Here is a 20,130-nt window from a genome sequence, read left to right on the forward strand (position 1 = left end):
AAATAAGATATACACATTATGATAATACTGAAAATTATATGAATTATAATAGTGCAAAGAATAAGCTGTTAACATGACATTATTATATATATATATATATATTGTCATGTTTACAGCTTATCACCTGGTGATTTTATAAACAGAGTTAAACTGTATGGTAGATTCTGTTCAAAGCTTCCACATTGCTATAGACCTAATTTTAATAGATAGTTGCAGCTGTTTTCATGAAAACACTCTGATAAAGCCACTGTACACTACCTGCTCAGCACCAAACAGCAGTGAAACATGGCATGATTATTAGAGGCTAGCTGGTGAACGTAGTGGCGCATTTAGCAACCAAAGAGACAGCTATTTTGAGTTGAGACCAAACCACCTGGCTGTGTTGTGGCAACTGTTATACGGCTATACAGTATGTCAGTGTTGTATTTATAGCTTGTTCTGCTGCCCCCAAGTGAACAAAAATGAATGCTTTGTCTATGCTAAAGTCCAGCTAGAACCAGACATTCTAGAAACACCACTGATATTACACAATCGATTCTTTTTCAAATGAATTTACTCATTAAGTGAAGTACTCGGCCTGTAAAAACAATAATTTATTGTCTTCTCTGGCTCTGGAGAGGCTTTTTCAAGTCTGAGAAAAGAACCCTGTTGACCTTATCACTATTGAGTTGCATTATGGGAAATATGCAATGCAGTGTTTTGGAGCTCACCCCATACCAGAAGCTACAAGTCAGGAAATCTCAGCCTCTGCTGCTTTGACTTTGACCATTTATAAAGCAAAATTCCCCAATGAATGGAAGTGCAACACCAAATTGGTGGATTACCTTTATGTGCATGCAGGTTTGACATCTGCTGGGCATATGGATGGAGGTCAGCGTCTCCACTCACTGTTGCAAGAATTGCTGCTGCTTACGACACAATGAACAGCACAGTCCTCTGGCAAGAAAGAGGTCCAGCTTCAAAGCACACAAAACATTTCTTTTGCACACAGAATGTTAACAAAAGAGCAAAGTCCACGCTGAAATCCCTAGAGTATACCGGTACTTAGTATACCTCTGATATTCTAAACATATCATGCCACCTAGTGAGCTGAGTTAACCTTGGACAAAACCAGGAATACTGAGAAATAAATCTGTATATTTTCTTTAATACAAGACAACGTTTTTACCATTCCAGACAGAGAAGCAGCAGCTATGAAGTAAAAAAACAAATCACTCTGCTGAGATATTTAAAACATGAAAAACCACCCTTTTATTTAAAAGTACAGCATAGACAGATGTACTTTTACACACTTTACACAAAGACTTTTCGTTATTGACACAAAGTCGGAGAGAAAAAGGCAGAATTGAAGCAGGAAACCCAAACATTATACAAACAGTATCAAAAAAGTTGAAAATAGAAGTTGTGTGCATCACTGCTGCAGTCTCAGATCACAGTGAGCCCTGAGAAGCCATCTGCATAGAGGTCAAAGGTCAACCAATAACAGCGTCTCTGCTCACTGAAGTAGTGAGTATTGCTTTAAGGTGAAATCTCTGAAATCTGAAAAGGGATTTAACAAAAGTCACACTTGACCGGTTTGATAAAATATTTCATCCACTCCACAATTTAAAATCAAAGTTTTTGTGCCCCCTGTACTCACAACACCCAACAATGAGAAGGTGATAACAGAATATTTTTGAAGAATTACAGAAAGAGAAACACAGAAATCCCTCATTAAATAAAAAACAAACAAACATATTCTACATAAAATTTTAAATTATGTCAACACATAGCTCAAGGAGAAAATGAAGAGGTTTGAATATTTTCCAAAGCCACTGCATACAATATTAATAATACGTTACTGTACATTAGTGTTTTTCCAGTAAAAGTCCCATTTGAAATCACGCTTCAAAATGATTTAACCTGAAATGAGATTTCGGACTAATTCACACAAAGTACCAAATCTCAGCTCAAACGATAAAGTGACAGCTGTGTGTTTAGTGTCTTTTTCCTCAGTCGCTCCGTCTCTTCTTCCGTCTCATTGGACAACGCAGAGCTCAGTGCTGGATGGATTGTGATTCTCTCCCGTCCCGACTGCGTCTCTGTGAGTCCTGCTGTGCTCATCGGACACTCCGTCCTGCTCGTAGGATTGGGGCTCCAGGCTCTGCCTCAGCTCCATGAGCAGCTCTTTACCATCACTCGATGGCAGGTTTCCCAGGTAGTACTGAGGGGCCAACTCCACCAGCCTACAGCAGACAGGTAAGGGGGAGAATGGATTACTGGATACAGGCCTTTTATAGACATCAAAAATCCTCAGAGGAAAATACACTTTCCTGAAGCCACCTGGTGATTAGCCTAGCTTAGCATAAAGACTGGAAGCAGGGGGGAAAAAACTAGCCTGGCTCTGTTCAAAGTTTAAAGGTGACATATTATGCTTTTTTGTATTTTCGGTCGTATCTACAATGTTATAATGGTGGATTTTCATGTTAAATGCCCCGCATATAAATTTAGGTTCACAATAAATTTTGGCCCGCCTAGTTTTTGTAGCTTTTTCAATGTTTTGTCGCTTCTTCTGAAGTTTTTGTCACTTTTGCATCCGCTTTTGGTGCTTTTTTTCCTACGTTTTTGCCACTTTTTCCGACCTTTTTGGGGCCTTTGCTGGCGTTTTTTTTCCAATGTTTTTGTTGCTTTTTTCGACATTTTTTGTTGCTTTTTTCTTTGATGGCTAAGTTACTTTTTTGGGGCTTTATGTGGACCAAGCTGTACGTGTGAAGGCTATATGAGACACCCAATAATCCATTAAAAGATCCTTGACTTTTTCAATGAAATAAAAGCATGTGAATAAACTAAACATGTCCGGCCGTTGATGTGATTCTTAGTTTCCAGTGTGGCCCTTAGTGAAATTGAGTTTGACACCTCTGTCTTACAGTATAATCTTAACTGTTTGATCAAGAAAATAGGATTTTACACAAAACCAATTAAGAGTAACTCGCACATTTACAATCTCACGGTTTGACTCACATCTGAGGGTGGACTTCGGAAGCGATGCGGATGCAGTTATCGCAGGAGATGGTGAATTCGTGGTACAGGACCCAGCTGGGGGGATTGGGACACGGCTGCCGACACAGGTAGGAAGAGAAGGGATGCAGGTGAGACACATGGCGGTGAGTTAGCAGGAGGTAGTTGCCCGAGCCATCCACATCATGAGCCACCTGAAGAGGACAACAACATTTATCATCAACAACAAAATTGAAAAATATGGGAGGATGTGTGAAGGACAGTAAAGTGAACGAAAGATGTGTTCAGCAAATGAGTAATATATAATAAATGCAAGCAGTTCTGAACGGTTAAGAACAGTTCTGAAGCCCTCCGGCGCAACTCGCCTCTTGGGGCGATGCAAGACGGAGCTGTATGCCTATAGACGGGATGTATTTTGCAGGTGCAGAGAAGAGGAGTTTGGATAAATAATTGTAGGATATTTCATGATTTTGCCTCCTCAAAATTAAAAAACAGCAGCACCTATTGGCCAATTGACGACTTATACATAATAATAATAATAATAATAATAATAATAATAATAATAATAATAATAATAAAAACTATAAAAAGTAGGGTTAGACCAATAAGCTGGTTTTCTAATATTAAGTTCCACATAAAAAAAGACAAAAATGACATCCTCCATACAGACATGCTCAGTGCATTTGTTGATAGCTTGTGTAGGAGCCACATATTGTATGTTGTTTACGGTCTCATTTGTTGATTGTTACGTTGTGCACTTATATTGTAGGTGGTGGGCGTTTTCATCGCGGTTTGAGCCGAAGTGATAACATATTTGTTGTTCACCTGTTGGTTTTTTGGGCTATGACAGAGAGGGGGGGGGGGGTGAGCCTGGGAGTGAACACTTTCTGTTGACCGCTGCACTAATGGACTTATTTCGACTCACAAAGTAACTTTACATTTGGTAACTGCAGTGCTAGTTGTATTTTACGTGGGGAGCAATACAAGCTTGAGCGCGTCACAGTGTGTTTATGCATCTCTCAGTGTTTAGTCCCTCGCGGCAGCACTTTGTTGGACTGCTTACAGACGCAACAGCTAGCTACAACTAACGTCTGTACAATCAGTACATCAACACACTGCAAAAACACTTCAGTGGTAACATTGCATGAATAACATGAAGATTCATTTTTCAACTTCCAGTGTGACATTTCCACTCTGACAGGATATATGAACTTGTTTGTTTTTCTTTTAGAATGAAATCAGTCAAATTACCTACAGTAAAGTTAAACTTGCTGTCACATGGCACCTTCAATAGTAGTTAAAAGGAGTGCAACAAACCCTACAGGTTAAAGCAACTCTAAAGCAAACCGTAATACCACAAACAGATAGACAGTGTAACAAGACTGAGTATCTAGAGCCGTGCTTGCTGATTTGTATCCAGCTCTGTGTCATGGCAGCGTGTGCAGGGTGTTTAGATGAACGGCTTCCCTCCATGCTGCCAGTGCACAGAGCTCCCCGCGGAGCAGAGCAGCGGAGGTCTGCCAAGGTCCTTCGAATGTCCGCTGCTTCGCTCCTGCGTGCACTGGCGATAGGAGGAAGGCCAAACACTGCTCATCTCAACACACTGCCCACACAAAGAGGACACAGAGCTGGATTAAAATAGGCAAAATATCCCTTTAAGCACAGTGGTGTTTTAAGCTAAATTCTAAAGTCAGCATACTAAAATGCTCACAAAGGCAATGCTGACATAATTGATGTTAAACAGGTAGAATGTACCTGAGGCAGTACAGCTGAGGCAGATGGGATTGTGTTATTAGTTGTAGCAGATATTTGGTCATAAATCAAAGTATTTGACAACTTCAAATTTTGACCGATTGTGGTGCTAAATGAAAAGTTAATGGATCACCATAGTTATGTTATGGTATAAATATGAAAGCATAAATATAAGGGAGGCAACTGATCACATTTCTATCACTCAGTTTTGAGAAAAAATGGTGTTTACTTTGAGGAAGAAGCCTGAGATGAGAGCCCGCTTGATATTCGTGCAGTTGTCTTGGCATCCAAAAGCAGGAGGAGAAACAGGAAGCTCGATTCGCTGCATCACCTCCAGCAGCTCAGCCCTGATCACCGCAGCCAATCGTAAGGCGGCGTGACTGAGGAAGTTTGTCGTACACCACGCCTCGTCCTGATTATCTGCAATTACCACACACAGACCAATCAATTATTCATGGCTATATATTTTATGTTAATAAAACCTCAACAGGGATTATAATGGCATTACTGCAGGGTTCTCACTGTGGTAATTATGCTAAATTTTACATTACGTTCCATAACCAATTCCAAAACATTGTATTCCTTCCTGTGCTAATGCTAAAACACATGTCACAGTCCTGTTAGTTAGTGAACCATTTGTAAGAGCATCCGACATAGATTAGTTCTTAGATTCCATGATCACTGGGAACCCTGTACCTAACGAAGAGTTAATGTAATGAAGGCTGAACTGTACGTACGCTCTATGAAGGTGTTATAAATATTAATGAGAGTCATGTGGTCTCCCTCTGCGTGCATTAGAGGTCGCCAGTGAGTGATAGCAGCCTCCTCTCTGCTGGATTCTGCTGTCACAAAGCAGGAGGGAGCTGACAGAAGACAAAGATCAGATCAAATGTTCATTTTAAAAGAGTACATAACAAATACCAACAAATATCAATCAATCCAAATTTATTTATAAAGCACTTTACAAAAACCAGCACATATCCAAAGTGCTTAACATCAGAAACACAAGTCATACAATAGAAAGAATGAACATAGAAAACAGTAAAATCAGAAAAGGTTACACAGAAACAAAAGAATGAAATTGTCACACCACTGCTACGTATTAAAGGCCAGACGGAACAGATACGTTTTAAGTTTGGACCTAAAAAGAGCTACATCTGTGATAGTGCGAATATCAGGGGGTAACTTGTTCCAGAGTCTCGGGGAAGCAACTGCAAAAGCCTGATCACCCCAACGTTTGAAAATGTGCTGTATGCATGCAATCAACATCTATTAATAAATGTTGTTACGCATTATTGATGCAGCTGTGGCCTGTCATGATGCCCCATGACATTGTGTCATGGGGCATCATTTCTCAGCAAATGTGAGTTGATTGTGTAATTTTTACCAAACGGTAAAATGATTCACTTTGTTTTAGTTACCTGTGAGCATGGCGGCTATAGTGAGCAGCTCGTCAACACAGTCGTACTCGCAGGCAGCGATCAAGGCTTTAGCCAGCGGTGGCTCCAGTGGCAGCTCCGACATGATGATGCCCACCTCTGACAGGTTACCATCATCATCCAGCGCTGCCAGGTAGTCCAGGTCTTCCAGGGCCTGCATTAGAGCCTCGGGCGCTGGGAATGAGGGAGAGACGGAAGAAAAATAAATATTGAGGAGAAAGGGAGGGAGGAAGAAGCCATGCGTCGATGGTCTTAGACTTGGAAGTACTGTACTGATACAACACTAATGCAAGGCTCTTAGCTGCTATCTGCTGTAGTACACATCAGTGATTATGGTCTTAAGAAGCAACAAGGACGACAAACAGTAGAGACACTACTCTTAAAGTGACTACAGCAGACAGCTGAGCCATGGCTATGATATTAGAAGATTGTGTCGTCCGGCGACTTTTGCGCGCAGAAACTCAAGTGAGGATAATTACCTCTTCTGAAGAGTCCATCATGTTTTTTTAATCCTCTGTGCGCGATCACGGAAGGCTTGCCTCATGTGGACACAGTTTTGTTGTCATTACTTAGAATTCTTCATCGGGGAAACAGAAACTACGCACTATAGCTTTAAGTCATCTGTCTAACTTAAGACAACATCCACAGTTTAGGTCAGCATTTCCTCACCCTAGCTGATAACAGCAAGGAAGGTTTACCTTGCAGCCACCTGAAAATAATCCTCCACAGCCTCGCCAAATCTGCTCCAACTTGAGGTTTTCACAACTGAAGCTACAGCTGCAATCTCTTGACCTACAGAACACCCCAGTACTCTGCGTACAGAGGTGAATGCAACTAGTTTGTAACTCTCACTTTGGTCAACTGGCATTACAGGTCTTCACAGGCCCAACATTTTGGACTAGCGAAAACAGAACTGTGGAAAACCTACTTGAACTGGTGTGCATAAATTAAAGAGAAACTGAACAGCAGGCTGAAAAGCAGTGTTTCACTGCCCGCTCTGGTTCAAAGTTTCAAGTCTGTTGCACCTGTAACCACACCCTATGGCGATGTCACAGTGTCCTGGAGTACACCTTCACGTCACTTCAGCAAGGTGAAAAGGTAAATCATTTAAGGTCAGCAAAAAACAGATTTGTTACATTACTTTTTCATTTTCAAAACAAAGAGACTGATGATAATGACATCTGGTCCAAAACGTGGTTACCCTGAACAGATGCAACACATGACCAGAGCTGATAGTGGATCCAGGCTGATCCACTTGGGTATCAGACATATCTAGGGCATGTCCACTGCAGGAACTTTCCCAGGTGACCCAAAACCTTTTGAGAAACTCAAAAACTAAACCGCAAATAAACTAGGACTACATTAACTTCCTGTAGATTAGTTGCTGCTGCGAGGGTCGTGCGTTCTGGTAAGGAACGGCGCAGAGTTTGCAGGGCTGAATGTTGCTGATTGGTCAAACCTAGACCCTGCAGCTGCTTTAAATCGGTGTACCGCTTCATTTACGAAACTACATTTATTTATTAATGTTAAGAACAAAGTTATGTTGTCTGCTTACCAACTCGTTAAAAGAAAGGTAGAGATGAAGAGAATGTCTCTTTTTCCACCTATGCATTTGTGCCCTTTCATTCATTCTTTACATGCATTCCAACATCATCACAGTCATGCCGAGTCATGTAAACACAAAGAAGAGGATGAGTCCTTAAAACATACATGAATAAAATAAGTATTATTCCAAGTTCATCAATGTACCTGGTCTGTCCAGGAACTTGCACTGTCCCATATCTGCAATATCGAGCCTCTTGAGCAACAGCACCAAGTGGCTGAGGTTTTCCTCCACCACCCCTGGACAATGAGCCTCCTCCATCCCGTCCTCATATAGAGACTGGGGGTAAAGACGGAGACACAGCCCTAAAGACCAACAAAGACAACACATGCAGTAAACAGTCATGATACAGTATACAGTACAGTGCTCCTGGACATACAGTATGTAGTGGGAACTACCACAGAGGCTGTTTTAAGTACTATGCCAGGGTTTTTTTTTCTATCTGTCTCTCTGTCTGTGTCTGTCTGTCTGTCTGTCTGACATGTCTGTCTGACATGTCTATTTCTGTCTTCCTGTCTGTCTGTCTGTGGACAGATTTCGTCACCGCAATAGCATGACAAACGTGCACGATGCAGTCTCGAAACTTCTCAGGTGTGTAGTTGAGATCAAAATGAAGGCTGAGTTGAAGAGGGATGTGGTACGAGCAAGGGCGCCCGAAGTAGCGGGGTTAGAAGGTGGTGAAGGGGCCATTGCCCCCTTACTTATCACCCCTGACCCGATATGGCTTCGCGGCTGGTGTCATCCTATCGCAAGATGGTCTCTAGTTTGATCCTACCACTAACATTCCCCAAAGTCAAATCCTACACATAGGGGATTTAACTGAAATCGTATGGTTTAGAAAGTGTGCATTGAACTACATCAGCTGGTAATCAGAACAGCAGCAATGACCTTTGACCTACCTGGAAGGTGGCTGTTCACCCTTTGAGTTCTCATGTCGGCCTGGTGTTTGCTGATCGTCCTCACGACCTGCGAGTTAGCTCGTATTTGTGGATTGTAAACCTGTGGCAGAATATGGGATAAAAAATGTCAGAAATGGAATTGTCAAGTTTTCTACATGAAAGCCTGAACATGCTGATTTTGTTTTCACCTTAATCAAATAACTCTTTGTTCCCCCGCAATAAAGTAGGCCTACGTAACATTTCTTTTTTGGATTCAGCTGATTTAGCTTCTACTTACAGCACCTTACACTGAGCTCAACATTAAAACAATCTGATCTAAAAACAATACAAGAAACATAGGAGACAGAGATAAATGGGATTATTTTCTTTTAACAATCTGGAATTTGATCATGCCGTTTTTTTTCATGTAGGAAAAAAAAAACTCACAGTTTTGAGTTGAAGGCCTGTGTCTATGACATAGCGAATAGCTGGCAGGGAGAAGGAAGCCTCTGCGAGGGTATCGGAGAGGATAACTTTCCTTTTGACCCCCGGACCTGCCGCTCCCAACACTGAGCCACCCACGCCTTCGGAGCTGTCATTCTCCCTTAGTGTCGAAGCTTCTTGGTTGGATTCGTAGACCCGCTGGGTCAGCCCACCCAGGCCAGCATGGAGAGGGAGGATCCGGAGAGGACCAAGCTGAGGACTCAGAGCTACACACTCCTTCTCCAGCAGGGCCATACACTCTTCTGTTTCCTACACAGAATAGGGAAGAGAGAGAATGGAGTCTCAGTTTGAATCTACTCTTTCAAACATTTGATGCAAAAAATGCCCTTTGTCATGCATGCGTGCATGCATGCATGCGTGCGTGAGTGTGTGGTGTGTGTGTGCTTCACTGAGGATTAATTAAGAGGATTTTGAGTTACAAATCTAGCCTCAACTAACACAGGCACACATGACAGACTTAGTCTTAAATGGAAACCAGGACTGATGGTGAAGGTGTGGTAATGTTGACATAAAGGGAGTTTAATGTGCGTGAGAGCGTTTGATGTACTATAGGTCAATATATATCTTTGCACATGGATGGAAAACACGTGACAGATACATTGTGGCTATGTGTTCATTTGGATACACTGTGCATTTGTGTGTGTGAAACTCTACAGCACACAAGAGAATGAATATTGGTATAATTTCTTTCTTTTGCACTTTAGCACATAGAAATGTTGAGCTCTTCATTAACAACTAATGAACAACTAAAAGTAAGACAGAAACCACAATTATACAGCCTCAAAAATTAAACCATGGATGACTGCTGCATCATTTGCCTGATTAAAATGGCCATATTAATAGTTCCACACAAGGTAAACTCTGCCAACAGGGCCAATAAGTTCAGCCTTTTTAAAGATCCCCTCCACTCAACAATGTGTTTTTCTTATTTCCCCTAAAATGTCTGACCTTGACTATACTGACTTGTATACGTTCATAGTTTGTCACTAGAGAGTTGTTTTCACATTGCTCTACTGAAGAGGGAGATTTCTGTGCACTTCTCTAAAATCTGAGCTTTAAATCTACCCCGGGGATTTCTGTACTGATCATGTACATTGGATATGCATAAGGACGAGTGTTTTCAAGGCTAATTTGAACAGGAAGAATGATTTCAGCAAGCAAAAACAGTTTCAATGTACGTACATATGGGACTGTTGCAAGTTATTTTAAGAAAGACTTGTACAATTGTGAACCTGTCATTTAGTCCTTACAGATACTGTGTTCAAAGGTTGCTCCCCATTCATTTCAGTAAAAGTTTCTCACCTGGCAGTTTCTCACCTGCAGCTCTGGCTGTGGTCGCTACAATGATCTCATGGCCCAGTTTAAAGTGTGTTTTTAACCTTAGTGCTCAATACACGCGTATAGGGTTGAAACTAATAATTATTTTCATTATTGATTAATCCATAAAATGTTTACAATAATATAAACTGAGAAAAGCAGCCTATCCTCACTTTGGAGAAGCAGTAACCGGAGAATGTTGAGCATTTTTGCTTAAGAAATTAAGAAATAAGTAATCAATTATCAAAACAGATGCATATTCATCTTCTGTTGACTAATCGGTTAATCAACTAATCACTTCAGCCCTGCATGTTGTTTTGTTAGTAACAGACCTCTGGATTAATAAAACACACTTGCTGTTACCACCTGCAACCACATCTGTGACCTTCCTAGACCTAAAGCGAGCTTTTGATACTGTTAATCAAAGTTCTTTTATCTAAATTAACATATCTTAATTTCTCTGAGCAAGCTCTCAGTTGAGAGATAAAATCATACCTGTATGGTAGGTAGCAATGTGTTTGTATTAATGACTCAAAGTCCCCACTGTGTGAATGTCCAGTAGGGGTCCCCCAAGGCTCCATACTTGGTCGAATCCTGTTTACACTGTATATAAATGATCTGCCAGAGGCATGTAAAAATGTGTGTCCAGATGTAAGCAGATGATGCTGTAATCTTTACACATGCTAAGAACTATCAAGAGATAGCATCCACACTTACATCTGCTATGGTTCACATTGATGTCTGGCTCACAAAGTCATGTCTCTACCTAAACACCAAAAAAACTGTTTGTATGGCGTTTACCAGACAAAACATGAAGGTGTCACATTCTAATGTGTTCCTTAGAGGACAGGAGCTTGATATTGTTAATGAATTCAAGTATATAGGAGTCATGTATGACAAAATTCATGTAAAAAAGGTGGCATATAAAGTTAAATTTAATTTGCAGAATTTTAAACAAGTTAGGCCATCTTGACACCAAAGCTGCAAAGTTGTTCTTATATACTATGATCTTTTCACATATTGAGTATTGTTTTAATAACTGGTCATTAACTAGCATAACTATTCTTAAAAGCATTGAATCTCTATTTAAGAAAGCCATTAAAACTTTTGATAAAAAGGCATTGTCATTTCACCTTTGCGATATCTTAGAGAGACATACATTTTTAAGTTTTGAAAATTTTTAACATTTCAGGTATGCTATATTTGATATATAAAGTGTTATATAATCTTGCCCCCCTCCGCTGCATGGCTTCATCCAGAGACTTGAAAGCGGAGGAAGTACACCTCTGTAAAAGGGGACTGTGTAATACCATTTAGATTCACCACTTTTGGACAAAACATATTGTCAATAATAGGAGGTAAACTCTTCAATAGCTTGCCCTCCCAATAAGAGAGTGTCCTACATTCAACACCTAATAAAACTCACTTAAAACAGTGGCTTCTAGAAAACCAGAGATGCACTCACTTTTAACAGTCATACATTTCATTACCCATACACAGTCACTGTTAAATTCAATGCAGTATAGAGGTGGATGAATAATGTCTTTGTCATCATGTATTTTTGCTTTGTTTTGTTTGTTTTGTCAATGTATATGTCACCAATATGTGTATCTTTTAATGCATAGTGAATGAGCGCTGTATGACTGCTGGTTGTCTCTATGTTAGTCTTATGTCACCTGCCTAGGGACTGCAGATGGAAAGTAGTTATTTTGACTAATTCTGGCATATTTACATGGTGTTTTTATACAACAATGTTCATAAATATGCTTGGTCCCTATTAAATAAACCAATAAAATAAAAAATAAAAATCAACATGGACCAACTTGTCAGCTGCGTGTCGTGTCCGGTTTTATTTCAGTTCCCATGTTAACAGGTTAGAGCTTACACACGTGTGTGTGTGTGTGGGGAGTGTTTGATTGAGCGAGTGAGAGAGTGACGGCGATTATCTTCGGAGCGAGTACCGACTCTAGAGTCCTAGTGAGAGAAACAAAGTGTCTACCCTGTTCTTTCTGACCACGGTGGGAAATCTGTAGCAGGAAAAGTTAACCCTTTCCTTCATGTTGTTCATGGAGAAGGAGAACCAGGAAATGAGTCGGGGGAAATGCAACACTACCAAGTCACAACGGCGTCGCCACAGAGTCGATTTAACGCAGAAGCATAAATTGGTCTGTATACTGTTAATTTTAAATTATGAAAAAATATTCATACTTGGTATTCGACATGGTCAGAAACTGCATCTCATAGATGTTGATAGGTTTGCTTTAGCACTCAGATATTCATTCAAACTGTGAAATTTGATACTTTGTAGATTTTAAAATATAAGTCTTGTACCTGTGCACTGGCCAAAAACACCAGCACATCTCCTTCCTCTCCCCTTCTGTGCAGATCCAGCACCATGTGACAGGCAGCGGCTGCTGGTTCCTTCCCAGACGGAAGCTCCCGGTACAGTGTCTCCACCCTGTTCAACTCAACAGCCTTCCTGTCCTCCTCTACCTCCGTCCCCTCGTCCTGGTCTCTGGAAGGGGGGTCATTGAGCACACTGTCCAGGGAGAGGTGAGGAACCGATGGTCCCAGGAAAGCCGAGAGGCGAGGTGCCAGCGTCGGGTGAGTGAGGAGAACCACCCGGAAGTTGTCTGGCCTCTGCCGGCAGACGTCACACAGCAGGCCCAGCAGCACGTCAGTGGGCACGGTACGCTCCTGGATCTCGTCCAACACCACAACGCCATACTGATGCAGCAGAGGGTCTGACATCATTTCCTCTAGCAGCAGAGTGTCACTGACAAATCTGGGGTGAGGGAAAGAAAAAAAGAGATGAGTAAAGAGCCAGTATCTATAAAACATAGAGATTTTAAAGCATTTTGACTGCAGGTTGGCCCAGTGGATCAAAGCTCACAAAATCCACTATCAATGGCCAGGAGATGTGTCGAAGCATCTTTTGACACATACTGTAACTAAGAGATGACGTGACATGCTAAAGATCTTTATGGATGTATTTATATAATCATTCTGGAGCACAGGAAGGGACACATGGATCCATTTTCAGTGAATACACTGCTATAACACTTTTACTGCCACAGAAAACTGCAGGTAACAGAAAACAAAGAGTCAAGGTGTGGCTCAAAGCAAAAGAAAGACCATGCAAAATTACAAAACTAGTGAAATCAAATGAAGCCATCTACATTGCCTCTGGGGAGGAGACCATTACACATGATACAGTTCGGCATTGTGCTCGGCAAATAAAGCAATGAATGACTCATTACCTGGATTTACCTACAGTTTGGTAGAGCACACTTTGATACGTGATATCTTGCTGAGTGCTGTGTTGCACTTGTACTCAAGCCATCTCTGGTGCTAACTTACAGTATGTTATGTACAGAAAATCTACTATAGTTTACCAGACCTTTTCAGGTGGCCTCGTTCCAGGAAGTAAGAGATAGAAAACTCTCCTTGGTATGTGGCCTGTTTATGGTGGAGTTTTTTGATGTAGTTTTATTTCAAGGGGCTTACTGAACAGAATTATGTAAATGAATAATTCAAAAAAGTCTAATGATTTTGTAATAATCTTTTTTTTAAAGTGCTTTCTTTCTGCATGTTAGATTGAGACCACTCTCATGTCTTCTTTATTAAAATAGGATAGTGTTAGAATCTTTACATTTATCAAATGATAGACAGAGACCACTGAAGAGTTAAAGTTCACTTTCCTTGAGAACCCGACAAGGAGGCAGTCTCCGCACTACAGAATAGTACAGACAATGACCGAAAGAACGAAAAGCTACAGCTGCTTTTTATAATATTAAGTGTAAATGCAATGAATCATGATACAGAGTAGATGTCGTCAATTGTTATCTGGTCAGAGTCGATGACGTCTCCCCTATCTGGTCTGGGGGGCATGTATGTATGGAGCTAAAAGAGTCTCAATAAAGATAAATGCACACACTACATTCACACATGCTCACACAGGATTCATACATGCACACACATGATTCATAAATACACACACAGGATACACAAATGCGCACAAAATTCACAAATACACATAAAATTCAGAAATGCACACACAATTCAGAAATGCACACACAATTCAGAAATGCACACACAATTTACAAATGCACACGACAAGATTCAGAAATGTACAGTACAGGCCAAAAGTTTGGACACACTTTCTCATTCAATGCATTTCCATTTTATTTTCATGAATATTTACATTGTAGATTCTCACTGAAGTCATCAAAACTATGAATGAACACATGTGGAATTATGTACTTAACAAAAAAGTGTGAAATAACTGAAAACATGTCTTATATTTTAGATTCTTCAAAGTAGCCACCCTTTGCTTTTTTATTAATAAGGGAAAAACTTCCACTAATTAACCCTGACAAAGCACACCTGTGAAGTGAAAACCATTTCAGGTGACTACCTCATGAAGCTCATTGAAAGAACACCAAGGGTTTGCAGCGCTATCAAAAAAAAGCATTTATTTACAGTTATACAGTTATTTCACACATTTTTGTTAAGTACATAATTCCATGTGTGTTCATTCATAGTTTTGATGCCTTCAGTGAGAATCTACAATGTAAATAGTCATGAAAATAAAGAAACACATTGAATGAGAAGGTGTGTCCAAACTTTTGGCCTGTACTGTATTTCTGATGTTCACACAAATATATCTTGATTTACAAACTGCTTGCGGTCTGTGAACTTCACTGCATTTGTGTGTGAATTTTGAGACTGCCCTTACTTGGCTAAACACACAAATGCCTTTTTTTAAACAGGGAATGATCTGCAACCAATCAGATATCTCCCTTGTTTTAGCCAATCACAAGAACACACCCCACGTGGGGGATTGTTTATTTATAAGCCATTCACATGAACGCATTCACACAGCGCGTAGTAGATGCCGCAAGAGGATGCTAGGCGCAAGAAATGCGGCTGCCATCTTGGACCGGTCATACTCCTAGTTGCGTAACAGCAGAAGCAGCAAGATGCCAGAGCACTGTGCAGCATATTCCTGCTCAAATCAGCAGACCATCGAAAACAGGGCTTGGGGTTTTACTTTTCACAAGTAAGATTTAACATTACCATACTGTTGTTTGTATTTTGTGAATATAATATTACCAGAGTGTTGAGAAGGAGCAAGGATCTTTGATATTACTGTACTGAAATCGTAGCCAGCTAGCTAGGCTATGTTTACTGCACCGGTGTTCACCCAGCTATAACTGAGACTTGATAAGTCATATTCCATTACACTGACTTAGATTACAACGGACACAAGAATACTATTGTAGAAATAAAACAAAAATTACTGGTATAACATTGGCTAGCGAATTTTACACAAGTGGCACAGTGTCATGCCTGCTCCTGTGTCAAGTTATTGTTTTACGTTTGGTTCTCGTTGTAGATTCTTTCCATGTCTGGTCTTATTTTGAAGGTTTCTGTTGGTGTTCTTGTTTACTTCCTGTTTGTCTTTTTTCCCTCCATTGTGATTACATGTCCTCGCCCTAATGTGCTGCACCTGTGTCTCATTGTCTCTCCTGTTTTGTGTATTTAAGGTCAGTCTTTCCCTTACCCCAGTGCGAGATCGTCTGCTTCCTTTGTGTTCATCCTTCAAGCGTTTTCCTAGTGTCCTGTTTTCTAGTTTGTTGTTTCCCTGGATTTTGACCACTGCCTGTTTTTCGGATTACCCTGTTTGCCTGCCGATTTGGACACTTTTGCTTGTGAGTTATTGAGTCTCCAATAAAGTTTTTTTTTTTGGCATTTTACGTACCTGAGTTGTGCATCTGTGTGTCCATACATCTGTGTGCGTGATAGTATGATCTCGCCACAATATGGACTCCGCCGACTCAAACAAGGTACAGAACGCGCTGTGATCTCAAGGACAGCGGCTTCACCAGTTTGAGGAAGTGCTGTCCACCATTCAACGGGAGTTGAGTGGTATGGCGGAGCGTCAGCTGGGATTCCAGAAAGCCGTTGGCGATCAAGTTTCCCTTCTGACTACGCAGTTCCAAGCCATCCAGTCTGCTTCTACGTCATCTGCTTCTCAAGGCTCCATGGGTCCGGTTTCTACTGCTGGGCCCACGGTGGTTGCTGGTTCTGCTGCTTCATCGGTCCAGCCGCCTGCCAGTCACTCCGCTTTGCCTCATCTGTCCCGGCCGGAACGGTTCTCCGGTGAGTCCGGTGACTGTCGAGCCTTTTTAACGCAGTGTGGATTGCATTATGAGCTCCAGTCGGTCCATTATCCCACAGACAGAGCTAAAATAGCTTACCTGATTTCTTATCTGACTGGTCGGGCAGAGGCATGGGCTACGGCAGAGTGGAATAGGGATTCACACCTGTGCAACTCTTTTGCCGACTTTTCCCAGGCATTTACACAGATCTTCCAGCATGTCACTCCGGGCAGAGAAGCGGCCCGGGTGCTGGTGAATCTCCGTCAAGGCAGGCGGAGGGTGGATCGACTACGTTATTAATTCCCGCGGCGGTGCAGCTGAGAGTGGATGGAATCAGACAGCTCTTTTGGATGCCTTCCTGTGTGGCCTGTCTAGTGCTTTAAAGGATCACCTGGCGGCTTTGGATCTGCCAGAGAACCTCGACGCTCTCATTGCTCTGGCCGTTAAAATTGACAAACGGTTAATGGAGCGTGAGAGAGAGAAGGGCGCCTTCAAGAGTTCATTGTGGGATTTTCCCGGTGGGGGCTTCTCGGGCAAGACGGGATCTCCTTCACCGCCAACTCGACCGGTGGCTTCTCTCCCGCAGCCGGCTGGGAGGGAGGAGCCCATGCAGCTGGGAAGAGCTCGTCTCACTCCTGAGGAGAGACAGAGGAGACTCCGGGACGGAGCCTGCATCTATTGTGGGCAGCTGGGTCATTTCATCGGGCGATGTCCAGTAAAAGGAGAGGCTCACCAGGGCGGGAGAGGATCCTGGTGAGCCATACTGTTGTTGCTAACATTCCCTCTCGTCCATTGTTTTCTGTGACTGTTTCCTCCACGGAGATTTCCAGGTCTCTGGAGGTTATGGTGGATTCCGGGGCTGATGCCAGTCTCATGGACATTTCCCTGGTGAAGGTGTTGAGACTGGTTTCGATTCCCCTACCCACACCGTTGAAAGCTACAGCGCTGGACGGCCGGTTACTCTGGCAGGTAACTCATCGCACACCACCTGTGGCTCTGGTTTTTCCTGACCTGCATTCTGAGACTCTTTCGTTTTTGTTGATTGATTGCTCTCTGTCCCCAGTTATTCTCGGGTTTCCCTGGCTCCGTGAACACAACCCCCACATCGACTGGACTTCGGGGGTTGTTACTGGGTGGGGGACGGAGTGTTCCAGTAGGTGTTTCCAGTCCAGACCAGCAGGTGTGTCGGAGGGGGTCGTTTCAGTGCCTACTCTGGCCAGGGTGGCTATGGACCCTGTACCCTCCCCGGCCGGCCCTGTACATTCCGTGGAGGGGATTTCTGTTGTCCCCTCGGTGACCACGGAGGTTGCTGCGGAGGGGGATTTTCCTGACCTATCCTCTGTTCCTTCCTGTTACATGGATTTGAGAGAGGTATTCAATAAGTCTCCGGCTTCTGCCTTACCGCCACACAGACCGTATGACTGTCCCATTGATTTGCTGCCTGGGTCCGCACCTCCCAAGGGACGTCTGTACTCCTTGTCTTTACCTGAGACACGGGCCATGAAGGATTATATCGACTCGGCTCTGGAGGCCGGTATCATCAGACCCTCGTCTTCACCGGCCGGCGCTGGATTCTTCTTCGTGGGAAAGGACGGGTCGTTGCGTCCCTGCATTGACTATCGTGGACTCAATGACATTACAGTGAAGAACAGGTACCCCCTCCCGTTGATTTCTTCTGATTTTGAACTTTTGCAAGGTGCTGCTATCTTTACCAAGCTTGATTTGAGAAATGCTTATCACTTGGTTAGGATTAGGGAGGGGGACGAGTGTAAGACTGCCTTTAACACTCCTAGTGGACATTACGAATATTTAGTTATGCCTTTTGGTTTGACTAATGCTCCTGCTGTTTTTCAGGCTTTTGTTAACGACGTCCTCAGAGATATGCTGAATGTTTCTGTGTTTGTGTATCTTGATGACATTCTGATTTTCTCCCGTACCCCTGATGACCATGTCCGACATGTCCGTGCTGTTCTGCAGAGACTGCTTAACCATGACCTGTTTGTTAAAGCAGAAAAGTGTGAGTTCCATGTTTCCAGGGTGTCCTTTCTGGGATATGTTGTGGAGGAGGGGGTGATGCGCATGGATCCCGAGAAGGTCAAGGCAGTCAAGGAGTGGCCGGTCCCCGCTACTCGCAAGGTTCAACGGTTTTTGGGGTTTGCTAATTTCTATCGGAAATTTGTGAGGAACTTCAGTTCCGTTGCTGCACCATTGCATAAACTGACCTCTTCCAAGACTAGGTTCGAGTGGACTCCTCAAGCCGACTCTGCCTTCCAGTCCCTGAAAGAACGTTTTGTGACGGCTCCTGTTCTGACCATGCCTGATCCCTGCCGACAGTTTGTGGTGGAGGTGGATGCTTCCAGTGTTGGGCTGGGGGCGGTTCTCTCCCAACGCCTTCCCTCGGATGGTAAGCTACATCCCTGTGCTTTTCTGTCCCATAAACTGTCTCCCGCAGAGAGGAACTACGATGTTAGCAACCAGGAGTTGCTGGCCGTGAAAGTGGCGTTGGAGGAGTGGTGACATTGGTTGGAGGGGGCGGAGCTTCCTTTCTTGGTCTGGACTGACCACAAGACCTGGAGTATCTACGGTCTGCCAGACGGCTGAACTCTCGGCAAGCCAGGTGGGCGTTGTTCTTCGCTAGATTCAACTTTACACTGTCATATCGTCCTGGTTCCAAGAACGCCAAGCCTGATGCCTTGTCTCGTCTGTTTGACCCTGGTTCATTCCCCAAGTCGGAGGAGACCATTCTTCCTGCATCCTGCGTTATTGGTGCTGTTTCATGGGAGGTAGGAGAGAGAGTCAAGGGTGCTACTGTTAACTTACCTGTCCCGGTCGGCTGCCCGCCGAACCGCTTGTTTGTCCCTCCTGAGGTCAGGTCTACAGTGGTCCATTGGGCCCACTCCAGTATGTTGTCGTGTCATCCTGGAGTGAAGAGAACAGTTTATGTGGTGCGTCAACGGTTCTGGTGGCCCGGGGTTGTGGATACTGTGAAGGAGTACGTGGCAGCTTGTCCAGTGTGTGCCCAGAACAAGTCTTTTCATCGACCCCCTGCTGGATTGCTCCATCCGCTTCCTGTCCCCTCTCGACCGTGGTCTCATTTATCGCTGGACTTCGTCACAGGTTTGCCTCTCCCTGAGGGTAACACCACTATCCTCACCATTGTAGATAGGTTCTCCAAGATGGTTCATTTTGTTCCGTTGCCCAAGTTACCCTCTGCCAAGGAGTTGGCGGAGATAATGCTTTCCAATGTGTTCAGGCTTCATGGACTTCCCAAGGACGTGGTGTCAGATCGGGGACCCCAGTTCATCTCACGATTCTGGAAGGCGTTCTGCAGTCTCATTGGGGCCACCGTGAGTCTGTCATCTGGCTATCATCCACAGTCCAACGGACAGACTGAACGGCTGAACCAGGAGTTGGAGGTGGGTCTTCGCTGCCTGTCCTCCAGGAATCCAGCTAGCTGGAGCAAGCAACTGATTTGG

At 43.1% G+C, this 20,130-nt stretch overlaps 1 protein-coding gene across 1 annotated transcript in view; it reads right to left on the reverse strand.

The window, feature by feature from the left end:
- Positions 1 to 1,220: 1,220 nt before the first annotated feature.
- The window catches only part of dqx1 (DEAQ box RNA-dependent ATPase 1), a 35,501-nt gene continuing 16,591 nt past the window's right edge, over positions 1,221 to 20,130 (reverse strand). The window contains exons 4-12 of the mRNA XM_039780383.1: positions 12,822 to 13,275; positions 9,117 to 9,422; positions 8,691 to 8,790; positions 7,938 to 8,096; positions 6,171 to 6,362; positions 5,487 to 5,612; positions 4,979 to 5,169; positions 3,001 to 3,191; positions 1,221 to 2,225 (exon numbers count right to left, since the gene is read on the reverse strand). Coding sequence (XP_039636317.1) covers positions 2,018 to 2,225; positions 3,001 to 3,191; positions 4,979 to 5,169; positions 5,487 to 5,612; positions 6,171 to 6,362; positions 7,938 to 8,096; positions 8,691 to 8,790; positions 9,117 to 9,422; positions 12,822 to 13,275 — 1,927 coding nt within the window. The 3' untranslated portion in view covers positions 1,221 to 2,017. The remainder of the gene's footprint in view (positions 2,226 to 3,000; positions 3,192 to 4,978; positions 5,170 to 5,486; positions 5,613 to 6,170; positions 6,363 to 7,937; positions 8,097 to 8,690; positions 8,791 to 9,116; positions 9,423 to 12,821; positions 13,276 to 20,130) is intronic.

This window comes from Perca fluviatilis, chromosome 17 (assembly GCF_010015445.1).
Source record: "Perca fluviatilis chromosome 17, GENO_Pfluv_1.0, whole genome shotgun sequence".
Classification (NCBI taxonomy): Eukaryota; Metazoa; Chordata; class Actinopteri; order Perciformes; family Percidae; genus Perca; species Perca fluviatilis.